The sequence below is a fragment of the Amaranthus tricolor genome, chromosome 3 (genome assembly GCF_026212465.1).
Source record: "Amaranthus tricolor cultivar Red isolate AtriRed21 chromosome 3, ASM2621246v1, whole genome shotgun sequence".
NCBI lineage: Eukaryota > Viridiplantae > Streptophyta > Magnoliopsida > Caryophyllales > Amaranthaceae > Amaranthus > Amaranthus tricolor.
The window spans coordinates 10772805-10785949 of record NC_080049.1 but is presented as its reverse complement, the minus strand read 5'-3'; the positions used below and the strand labels follow the sequence as shown (position 1 = coordinate 10785949).

At 31.1% G+C, this 13145-nt stretch overlaps 1 protein-coding gene across 1 annotated transcript; it reads right to left on the bottom strand.

Moving 5' to 3' along the window:
• Positions 1-5581: 5581 nt before the first annotated feature.
• On the bottom strand, positions 5582-6918 carry LOC130808338 (protein FAR1-RELATED SEQUENCE 11-like). The gene is made up of 4 exons (XM_057673817.1): positions 6405-6918; positions 6125-6357; positions 5749-5985; positions 5582-5650 (listed from the first exon to the last, which is right to left on the bottom strand). Exons 1-4 carry the CDS (start codon positions 6916-6918, stop codon positions 5582-5584), a joined length of 1053 nt encoding a protein of 350 aa, XP_057529800.1.
• Between the last annotated feature and the right edge of the window lie 6227 nt (positions 6919-13145).

The following is a 13145-nucleotide window of genomic DNA, read 5'->3' as shown; positions in this document are numbered from 1 at the left end:
AAGTTATTGTTAGAGTACATAACATATCCTGGGGCCTTAGACATCAGCTTAAGTTTTTGGTTGAGTTGATTTCTTGATATGGCATCAAAAGTCACCGTGACAAGAGGTCACGGGTTTGAATCTCCACCACCTCTCATTTTAATTGGAATATTCAGCGCTAGGTATGAGGAGAACCTGCGTTGCATCCACGCTTTTAGACCAAGGCGCTCTCGTATGACGGAGCATGCTAGAGTATATAACATGCCCCGGAACCTTAATTATCAATTTAAACTTTTGATGGAGTTGAATCCTTCGCAATTCACATAATCTTCAAATTTATGTTTCTTATAATTATTTAACTTGTTTTAAGGGATGATATTCATTCATGCAAAATGCAAAAAATTAGTAGCAAATTCATGATGGTCGATTAGCAACGGCAAAGTAAGCTATCACCCTGAGCTCTAAATTTTTTAGGGTCTAATAACTTTATTTTCACGTGTAAGGTTGAAGTTAACTTAAATTCAATTTAGATATAATTAATATTTTCTCTAAATAAGAGTTATTGGCACTTTTCTTTAAAGTAGTGAAAATATCAATAATAAAAATCAAAAGAAGTATTAAATTATTTGTTGCATGTTAAATTTTTAGGGGCCTTTTTATTTTTAACTCAGAGGCTTAAAAATGAACAAGACGGCCGTAGGATAATATATGTCCTTAATTTAAATATAGATAAAAGATGCATGTCCTATGTCCAATTTTGGCAAAAAAAAAAATTTATCAGAACTTCGAGTATTATGTTCGCTGGAAAGAATTTGAAATTTAATTTTCATCCAAAAGTTGTTTTTTTATCTGTTAGTGACTTTTAACATTTGTCACATGTGTTGTTAATTAAGTGTGTTGTCATATGTTCAATTCACCTCAAAGGATGTCATGTGTACAACAATGTCAGAAAAAGAGTTCACTTATATAATAATGTCAGTAAGTGAGCTGATATTCAGATCCTCAATAAACAAACGTACGTTAGATAAAAACTAAGTTAAAAATTTATCACAACAAACACTTGAAATTTAACCTAATAAGCTATTTTTCAGCAAAATTTTGTCAATTTCGTGCAATTTTTTCTTTAATATATACCCCATTGATGTTTTCGTCTAGATGTAACACAAAACTTCTAGCACATAGGGTAAGGTTTGGTAATAGAGATTACTAGTTCTGATCATTCTTATAAGTGCATTTTTTTAAATAACTTATGTGGACTTAAATATTGTACGTGCACCAAATTTCAAATGCTTTTTAATTAGTTTACACTTATGATACAGTTTTAGGGCATATTTTTATTAGAGTAAATATTTATAAAAAAATTAAAGTTAAACTTAAAAAATAAGGTTGTTGGACTAAAAATTAAGAAAATATTATTACTGTCTAAGATAAGAAATAGTTTTAAAGTGATGACAAAAATATTTTGAAATATTAGTCCCTCAATTTCGGATAAATATTTACCCTATAGTGGGATGAAGGAGAAATATTTCTCCACTTTCTTCCCCCAAATAAAGTTGCTTATCTTTCTTTTTCATTTCTTCCTTATCATAGTAATGAAGAAACAATTTGGAATACACGTCATGTTCTCATTAAAAATTTTTCTGCCATTTTTATGATTGACTTGATATTCAAGGAAATAATTAACGAAAAAATTAATATTAATAATTCAATCTTTCACCCATCCGTTATGAATAATTCCACATTTTGATTATTTTTTAATAATTCAACCTTTGCCTTTAGTTTGCTGATAACATAACATTTTATTTTATAATAATTCAATATTTGTCTTTAGTTTGTTATTAGCATACTCTATTAGTATGTTGACAACATGCTAAGGACAAAGGTTGGATTATTAAAAAATAATCCAAAGTTGAGATTATCCACAGTGGATGGGTGAATGGTTGGATTATTAATATCAATTTTTCAATAATTAACTCATTAAAAAATATAATATTTTTTTGATTGACTAGAAATATATTTCCTTATACAAACCTATAATTTTTTATCCCAAATCTTAAATAATATCAAAGTTTATTTTATTAGGAAGCGACCCAACAATAAAAAGACAAAAATAAAACAATTTAATTTTCTATTTTAATATACACATTAGTAAGTCTTAAGCTCAAATTTATATTATATTTTATATTAATTTTATATATTTTATTATTCTTTAAAAAATATTTTATAATCATAAATGATGATAATCTACAAATCAATAATGATCAATAAAATATAAATCTACAAATCAATAATAATCAATAAAATATAAATCTACAAATCAATAATGATCAATAAAATATAAATAAATAATTATTATATCCGTATTTTACACGATAATCTATCTAATACTATAATATTCTTATCCTTTATCCTCCTTTTAAATTAACATCTATTTGTCTTTATTTGTATTGTTTAACTTTTATTTTTCTTTTAAGTTCATAGAAATTTACCCTGATTTTTAATAACGAGCAAGTTTGCTCAAAAGCTATGACCTTAAATTTTTATAGGCTGCCAGATTATTTATAAGTAGCATCTATATTAATGTTTATGTGCCTTTGAATTTGGACTATGGGTGTGAAATGGGTCGGATAAGGGTTAGATCGGGCTTAAATAAATAGGGGTTGGGTTGGATAAGGGCCATTTAAACATAATACGGACTTTAAATGGGTCGGACTATGAAAGCCCGGCTCGACCCAACCTGGCCCATTTTTATTACTAAAAATTATTTTATTCCTCATTAATCAAAATAACAATTAAATTATCATTTATAATAATTAAATTGAAAAATAGTAATAATCCCCATTGATATTGACATTTATAATATTTAAATTATACTCCCTCCGAACCAATTTAGATGTCCCATTTGCTTGGGCACGGTTATTAAGGATGGTGTGGGGTCCATTAAAAAGGATACGTAGCAAAGGGTAAGCAGTGAAGGGTAAATAGTGAAGGGTAGTTGGGTAAGTAAGGTATATGGAGGTATATTCGTAATTATTTGTGTGAACTAAGGATATTTAGGTAAAAAAAGATTGACAAAAATAGAAATGAAACAACTAAAAAGACTTTGCCAAATAAGGAAATGGGACAACTAAATTGGTTCAGAGGGAGTACATTACTTATATTATTTACAAAGGCCCGTTTCCGACCCTTATTAAGCCTTTTTATAGTCTGCTTCATCTTAATTATAGTAGAGCCCGTTTTCGGCACGTCCCATTTTTGACCCGGCCATTACAAAGCCCTTCCAAAAATCGGCCGAATAAGGCCTCAAAATGAGGTCCGGCCCATTGAACACCCCTAACTTGAACTATAAAATTACGGGAGTGATATTCAAGTATTTTGATGTAAACACAAAGGACAAAAAAAGTTTATTAGACCATGATCAATATTACGTTTTAACTATTTTAATTATGTATTTACTATTTTTTTTTCGTCACTTTTTTAATGAAATTACAAAAATGTCTTTGAATTCATTTTTAATTATAAAATTAAAAATTTATTATTATAAAACTAAAGTTAGAATTAATAATTTAATTATAAAAATAAATATTAATGAAAAAAGAAAAGAAATTAAAAAATGACATATTTACACATTTTGTGTGACTGGTCAAGTAAATTAGATAGAAGAAAAATGTTTATAATGCCAAAGTTTTGTGCTGAAATTCGACACATGTTCACTATTTTGGCCATAACTTTTAATTGGAAGATCACATTAATGAAAAGTTTGTGAATAAACAAGACTTTAGGAGCGTTCCAACAATATATTATATGCCCGATTCTGACAATCAAACGAGAATTGAACGTTGTTTAAAGTTTGCTTCAAAAAATTGAATTTGATTCATGTTCACTCTTTTGGTCATAACTTTTAATAGGAAAATCACATTTATTAACTAAAAACATGCGAACATGTATCAAATAGTTTTTATTTAATTATTTAATTAATTATTTAGTTAATAAATTAATTAGGTGATCAAATTCCACAATCATATTATTTGATGTTCAATTTTAATTTAGAGCGTTTTTTTAAAGAGAAATTAAAAAGATAGAGTTATAAAATCAATAAGGAAAATATCAAAAATTCAAGATACAATAAAAAGAATAGCAACATGTAGTAAAAGCGCTAATTATTTAGTATATAATAATCCCTCAAGTTATCATGTCCCCATTATAATATGAATCTTCCGACATTGTCAAAGACACTTTAGAGTGTCCCTGAAATTGCTTCATTTCATATTATGATCTTCCCGTTGTGATTATGAATAGATTATGAACCTTTAATTCAATATGGGTTTTTTTTTTTTTTTATAATATTTTATAATTTTTTTAAATTTTTAAATTTTTAAATTTTTTTACTTTATATCGATTTGTTTAATCATTAATTAGCATGTTTCTGAAACTTTGGCATAAATAGAAGTTGTATTCCCCATTGGCAAAACTTCATTTAATTTTTTAGAGGGTGCATTGTTTATTAACTAAATCATTATTGTATCTTTTATTCTATAAAAAATTGTGTTTCCACAAAAATTCTAATAAGCCATTATGAATTAATGGGTCCTCATATTTACAATCCTAATAAGGATTGTGCATAAAAAGTGGTGAAAACTAATAATTAATGTTTTTTTTTTTCATTTTCAAGAGAATCCAAGTATAACTAAAAACCTATTAAATAACAAAGTATTAAATGATTAATAAACATATAAATGCTAAGAACTCATTAAACACTATTGTTACTTGTTTAAAAAAACAATTAATGCTAGTAAATTAAGTGAAATACAACTGGGAATAATGTCAACAAAATGAAGTAAAAATTACTTCAGTTCACAATGATAAAAATTAGTCAATATATTATTCTTCCAAAATAGCAAAATAACATTAGAGATACATAGATACTATTAGACTTTTAGTATTGAAGTCCAACAAAAATGCCAAAATGTTGTCAGTTGATGCATTATTTGTCAAAAATTAATATTTCTTAGCAATATACACCGAGAGTATCTACCAACACAAGAAAAAAAGATTCTTTGTACTAAAACAATTGGAATACTCCTTCAAAATATGAAATATAGAATAAAAAAAAAATATGTGAAGTCTTACCTAAATCCACTTGTGAAAAAACGTCAAGTGCTGCGGTTTTTTAGCCCTTATATGTTGCGGTTTTGACCCCAAGCATTTGTTCTATTTTATTTTAATTTTGCAATTTTTTTAAAACACATATTTGCTGTGGTTTTTAAGAACCGTAACATTTGCTCTATTTTTTTCCTTAATTTTTTTCCACTAGTGATCTTCATTGTAAAGATAGGATTGAGTCCTAAATCTTTCGAAGTTTGTTTTTGCTTCTTATTTGATGTAGATAACAAATTGTTTTGAGAGGACATAAATGACATTCCTTCATCACAAAGTTCAAGGTGAAAATATTTTCTTTGTTAGGACAAGTATAGGTTTAGTGTGACCAGGTTGTTTACATATGGAGCAACACTTCCTCTTCTTTATTCCCAATTCTTTTCCACCCTTTTCTCGCCTATTTTTTTTTGACGACCTTTTGTTTTTGATTGCAATGGACACAGTACTATTTCTCCATCTCCAAGTTCATTGCTCGTAAGAGTGCATTCTTCTTCAAATGATGTATCATCATGCCCTTCTTGAACATCAAAAGTAGACTCCAATGCATCACAATGTCATCGTGTAGGAAAATACAAGGATGGAATATTGAAACAATCTCTATGGATAAAATACACGCAATGGATGACGACAAATAACACCACAAATCATAAGTTTGCAACTACATTTCATTGTATATCCATCCCATAAGACTTTGTGTTGTCTAGCGTTGTCCCCTTCAAAATATTTTACCAGAAAAACATTTCTCTCAACTTGATTAATAGTATACAATGTAGGCCTTGCAAATTCTTCTTGAAATTCTTTAAAAGCAAATGGTGTTAGAACTTCAGAAGCTTGTTTTTCCAATGATGACTTAGAATTCAAAGGAACAAGTCTAAGATTAGCTATCACTTTGTTATGTAAACACCCATGACTAAGATTATTCGTCCTTTCATTTCAAAGGAGTGCACACCCGAACAAAGTTATTTTCCCATAATTATCTGACACCAACAAAATTCGCACAGGGCATATTATATGAGTTCACTTTATAAGTGTTATCAAAAACATCTACATCACCATATTTTTGGTACCACTCAAAACTTTGAGCATGACACAAAAACAAATTTTCTAGTCTCCCCTTTTCATACAAAGTAAACGTATATTGAAACATTTTATTTTCTTCCTTTGCAGATTTTAGATACTCTTTTATGTTATTTGCCTCCTCAACTCCAGGCAACTTTTTAACTTTTTCATAAAGATTGCGAAGTCTCTTTTAAGAAAAGACAGCTCACCATGTTTGAGATTTTTTTCAAGTTCCATCACCCTAATTATTTGTCTAATTGATAATCCTGCTTCTTTATATAACAAAATCTTTTTCTCGTCTTGTGGAGTGATACTCCTATTTGACAGAAGAAAACGTAGTTCTTCATGTGACAACATGGGATGGTTATGTTGTTTGACCAATACAGTCACATGCCATTCTTCTGAAAATATATCAAAACTCTGCTTCAGAGTGATTCGCAAACGAGTATAGCAACCACACTTAGAAGAACTCTTGTTTTGCCTATTTTTGGACATATCAAATACCTTTGGACGTGGTTTTCCATAGCAATGACAATGAAAATCTTGTCTAATAGTTCTTCCATGTCGAGTGTTTGTACGATCCTTCACTCCCATAAAACCATGTTTTTTTGCATAATTGTTACAAAATGTAAATGCTTCTTCCTGAGTCTGAAAAGTTTGACCAACAAAAAGTGCATCCTCATCCACTTCAATTACAAGTTCACTTAAGTCAAAATCAATCATTTTAATATGTAAAACTAACCAAATTATTCAATGACTAGAGAAGAGTATATCAATTAAAAAAAGTACATAATTAACTAAATTATCCTAATTGCTAACAACATCAATTGAGAAATAAAATATAGACTAAATTATTCAAATCCCTAACAATATCAAATGGGTAAACTACATAATTTACTAAATTAATTTGGGGGAGTTAATTACTTGTTGAGCCTCTGATATTACTATTGCTATAGAATTTGAGGGTAGGCTATAGAATTTGTACATATAAGGAGAAAAAAAAATAAATTTTTAATGTAGGTGGTCGAAATCAAATTCCATTCATCAGAATAAAAGTGAAAGTCTCAATAGCTAGACTCACCCATCATTGTCAACTTAACTCCTTTTATTTTATTACTACTAGAAAAAATGCACTACAAATTTAGTATGAAAGCTTCCAAAGGCATTTAAGTAACACTACAAATTAAAATGGGATATGGAAACAAAGTGATTTTGTAGTCGTTCTTGTCGTCAACAACATTTAGTAATAAATATGACGACAAATTCTTTATCGTCACCCATATTTTTTATCGCTAAAATGAATATTTGTTGCCATCTTTGTAGCAAACTTGGCGACAAAATATGCATTATTTTTCTATTTTTGTCGCCAAAAATAATCCATGTGATAAAAATTAATTGAATATTAGTTATTATTATTTATTAATAATAGAAATTATCCAATTATTTTTTTATAAATATCATTCAAAATATAAACTTAAAATAATAAAAGATGAAATTTACATGTAAATAATAAAATAATCATTAATAAAATTACATATATTACAAAACTAATTAAAGCAACATAATAATCTTAATTGTCCAAAATAAAGAAAATTAATCATCAATAAAATTACATATATTACAACCATATCATATGGAAGTTCAAAAGTCCAACTACATCGTGATGTTCACAAATAATAAAATGAAATCAAAATGGCCTTTAAATATACATAAACTAAACTAAAAGACATAATATAAGAATGAAAAAATTATCGTGAATAATACAACCTTTTATTTTTTTCTCCGTAATAATACCAACTTTTGATTAACTATTAATAATATCAACTTTGACCATTGTTCTCCTCTAGCATCCATACAGATTACCCAACCTATTATTGTAGGTAATTAGGCCAAAAATAATGATAAATTAAAATATAGAAAAAAAAAAAAAGATAAATTAAATAAAAACCCTCCCCTAATCCCTCCATCCATTTCCACCCTATCCTCTCTATTGTCGGCCACCCCCCAACCATCCCCCCACATGCACGGCTTCCCCAACACTTCCCTTACGTGAGCAGCTTCCACAACAACCGTAAAACAACCACATTTCCAATATATATCCACCAAACACCTCCTTCCATTTTCGGTATTTAAGGGTGGGTCTATGTTTAAGAGTGGTTCTATGTTTAAGGGTGCATTTGAAATATAGGTAGATGGTCTGAGTATGGTGGCGCGATGATGGGTGTGGGTCTGGTGGGGGTTGCTGCTGCTGTGGGGAAGTCGTGTCTCTGGGAAGTTGCTAGGGTGGGGGAAAGAGAAAAGGGAAAGAGAAGGGTTTGGGAAAACGTGTGTGCCGTTTGGTTAACTAGCGGGGAGGTCTGGTTGGGTGGGGCACGATGGGGAGAAAGGGTTGCTGGGAAAAGGGCCGGTGGCTGCCGGGGTATTGGCTGTTGGGGTGCTAGGGTGGGGCACGATGGGGAGAAAGGGTTGCTGGGAAAAGGGCCGGTGGCTGCCGGGGTATTGGCTGTTGGGGTGCTAGGGTGGGGCACTGATGGGGGAAAGGGAGAGTGTAATTTTGTTTTTTATTTCTTTCTTTCTTGCCAATTGACCTCTTTAATAGGTAATGGGTAATTTTGGATGTTAAAAGAAAATACAACATTTAGTTCGTATTATTTATGGTTAATCAATAGTTGGTATTATTAAAAGATTAAAGCTAAAAGGTTGTATTATTCACAATAATTTTTCCTATAGGAATGAAATGCTACTCCTGCAAGAATTTGCTCTCAGAATTTTCTCGAGTGCTTCTTCGAGGTGACATGAAGGTTCACTATAAAAATAAAACCATTAACGAAGACACAAAAGTATAGTAGTAGCAAAATCTTGAGTATAAAATACTAGTATCCATTAAACAAGTTTAAAACTTTTGTTCGAGATAAATTCTTTTTTAAATCATAAACCTTATGAGGAGCTTTCTTTATAAATCACACTGTACTATACAAGTGTTTCCAATTTTTCAACATAATTATAAGATCACTCCTAACTCCAATCAATGGTTTAAAAGCTTCTCAAAGCAACAATGATCAAATAGTATAATTTCTTATTAGTAGTGCACAATGTTTAGCTGAATGGTTCTAACACTGAGTTCATTATATGACTCTTTTAGTAGCCGGTCTACTATTTGCGCGACAGATTTAGATTCTAACACAATGGTATTGTATTAAAATTAGACATAACCTTTGTTATACCTAACCACGTACACAACTTTTGTTGTGATGGATGTATCCAGCACCTTCATATATGTATATTTTTGTTCACATAACTTAGCTTGATATTCAATATTTTACCACTTTGCATAAGTATAATTTTCTTTTTTTCGCAATTTCGTCACAACAAATCATATTTGTAAACTTTTCAAAATGAATTAACATGCTTTTCTTCCAAGATCATGAATCATAATTGTAATATTTTTCCATATGGGATAACATGTTATAGTAAAACATAAATCATAACCTTTTTCACATGGGATTAAGCATGATTTATTGTAAATTATAAAACACATGTATAAAATACTTGTGCTATATTGAGGCATCACTTCAAAGAATGAGAAAGCATTTTTCAATTTTAACTTGAAATTCAACACAATATTCAAAGGAATTAATTAAAATATTTTTAATGATTTGTTTCAACTTGTCTAAGTAAATAAAATATAATTTGAAATAGTTTTGTAATTAATTTAAAACAAGTAGAATATATTTCATATATTCTATTAAAAAATTATTAAAAGAGTTTCAAAAATAATGTTTCCAAAATCATCTTCACTAGTGGAAAAAAACGTATTTGCTGCTTATCATTTGCTGCGGTTTTTGTATATACGCAACAATAAATAGGAAAAAGAATAAGAAAAAAAACATAAATTGCTGCGGTTTTAGGCCTTGACCGCAGCAAATACTCAGTAGCACAATTAATTGCTGTGGTTTCTGTGGTGATCAGAGCAAATAACACACTCAAATGCTGCGGTTGATGGTGTGCCCGCAGCAAATAGTGCACGAAGAATGTCAACTGCAACGGTTCTTGCTATGACCGCAGCAATTAAGTGTATTAAAATGGCGCCTTTTAAATTTTAACGTATATATTTTCATGAGAAACCCTTTTGTTTCATTATACCACGCACAAACGAACACAGTACAGCGGTTTTCTTCTCCGTCCAGATTCAAACTTCAAAGTTCTACTGTTCTTGTTCATCATCAAACGTCAAACTTCGAATTTTCATAAACCCCCTACTATTCTTCTACTGTGTTCTTATTCATCATCATTCTTCAAAACCATTTGAAACCAAAGGCATTTGGTCTTGTTCATCTTCAAAACTCACGAATTAAGGTATTATTTCTCTTTTTAATTTCAATACATACGAAAAACCTTTAAAATATGGTTTGTTAATCTACTCCATGCGAAAAACCTTCAAAACTTAAAGGTCTTGTTCATCTAATACTGCTTTAAAAATCTACTGCATACGAATTATTATTATATTTCTCTTTTTAATGTGGTTTGCAAGTTCAATACATACGAAAATTAGTGCTAATTCTTTTTTTCTTTGTAGATTATTACATAACCCACGAAATCAAGGTAATTTCTATTTGTTTTGTAAATTTGCAAGTTTATATTTTTATTGTTTCACTTGTAATTTAGTAATTTAGTTAAAAATGTGGTTTGTTAATTAATTATTTGCATATTTAGTAATTATTTGTGAATCTGGTTTGTGTGGTTTGTTAATTATTTGCATATATTGTTAAAAATGTGGTTTGTTGTTATACTTGTCTTTAATTATTAGAATTAGAATACTTATATTTCTAAGGTTAAATGATTTAATTTTATTATTTATGTTTTGAATGTTATATTTCTAAGGTTATACAATGTTATTTATTCAAAGTATATATTTTTAGGGGAGGGGTTGGTTTTTATTGCCCATGTGTCACTTGTGGCAATGTATCAAAGGTAGATAGTGTTGATATCCTTAGGGAACACATACTTTGACGTGGGTTTAGGCCTCAATATCACGTTTGGGTTTGGCATGGTGAGAAAGGAGTTTACAAAGAGAAAAGTATTGTTGAGGACGTCAATAATGTGGCCGATGTCAATGAGGATGTAGTAAATCATGTTGATGGGTATGAGACAGATGAAGAGAATGTCGATGAGGTTGTGGATCGTGTTGATGAGATGATGCAGGGAATCGAGGATGCGTTAGGATAACGTCCTCGTGTTTTTGACTTGTTGACAGAGGCTTCTCAAAAGCCTTTGTACCCTGGATGTACAAAGTTCACCAAACTAACAGCAGTGTTGATAATTTTCAACATTAAGTCAAAGTTCAATTGGAGAGACGCTAGTTTCACAATGCTATTAGAAGCGTTAGGTGAGATGCTTCCTGAGGGAAATGAACTTCCAAAGTCGACATATTATGCCAAAAAGCTCATGTGTCCTTTTGGCTTAGAGTACCAGAAGATTCATGCGTGTCCGAATGATTGTGTGTTGTATCGGAATGAAAACAAGAACTTAGAAGAGTGTCCTAGGTGTGGGTTATCACGCTATAAGCGTAAAGGGGCTTGGGATGCTAAAGGGCCCCCCGGCTAAGGTATTGTGGTATCTTCCAATAATACCTAGATTCAAGCGCTTGTTTTATATAAAGAAAGATGCGTTAAATTTGAGGTGGCATGCAGATAGGATGAAGAAAGGTCACTTGCTCACACATCCATCTGATTCTCCGGAGTGGAAGAGTATTGATAGGTTGCATAAGACTTTTTGGGATGAGGTTCGTAATTTAAGGCTCGGACTGTGTACGGAGGGGATGAACCCATTCGGCAATCTTAGTTCTCAACATAGTACTTGGCCGATACTTTTAGTGATCTATAATTTGCCACCTTAGTTGTGTATGAAGCGTAAGTACATTATGCTTTTGCTTCTTATCTCGAGTCCTAAACAACCTGGCAATGACATAGATGTATATCTTGCACCTCTCGTTGAGGATTTGAGAAAGATGTGGGATGAACGCGTTTCAGTGTTTGATGCATATGCTAATGAGGAGTTCACCTTGCGTGCAATGCTTTTATGCACTGTTAATGATTTTCCAGCATATGAAAACTTATCGGGGTATAAGAACAAAGGGAAGAAAGCATGCCCAATATGTATCGATGACATGGAATCCACGTGGATTGCTAAGTGCAAACACGTATTCATGCATCATCGAAAGTTCCTCCCACGAGACCACCAATATCGTAAGAAGAAGAAGTTGTTCAATGGAGAGGTTGAGGACCGTGTAGCTCGTCGACCGTTGACTGGTTATGAGGTTTATGAAACAGGTTAAGGGAGTTGAGACTGTATTTGGTAAAACGGGGCAAGTGCAAGGGGGTGAAGACCGATTATGAAAAAGAGAATCAATCTTTTGGAAGCTTCCATATTGGAGAGATCTACAGGTTAGGCATTGTCTTGACGTTATGCATATAGAGAAAAATGTATGCAATGCCATACTCGGGACTCTCATAAACATTCCGGGTAAGACAAAGGATGTTAGGGCCGTGTAAGATTGGTTTGAATGTAAGGGTCTTCGTCCGGAGTTGTGGGCACATGTTAATGTGAGTAAGAAAAGAAATAAAGCTGATGAAGTTGGTGGCAGTAAGAAGAAGATGAGTAATGACAAAGTTTATTTGCCTCCAGCTTGCTACACATTGTCCAAAGCAGAGAAGCGGACATTTTGTAAGTGTTTGTATGACATTAAGGTTCCGTCTGGGTACTCATCCAACATGAATAGATTTGTGAGCCTAAATGGTGAGCTGAAGTTGGGAAGCATGAAATCTCACGATTGCCATATAATGATGCAAGTGTTCTTACCAATTGCAATCCGTGGAATACTGCCATAACATGTGAGATATGCTATTACCGAGCTATGTTCGTTCTTCAACACAATTTGTAGTAAAGTTCTT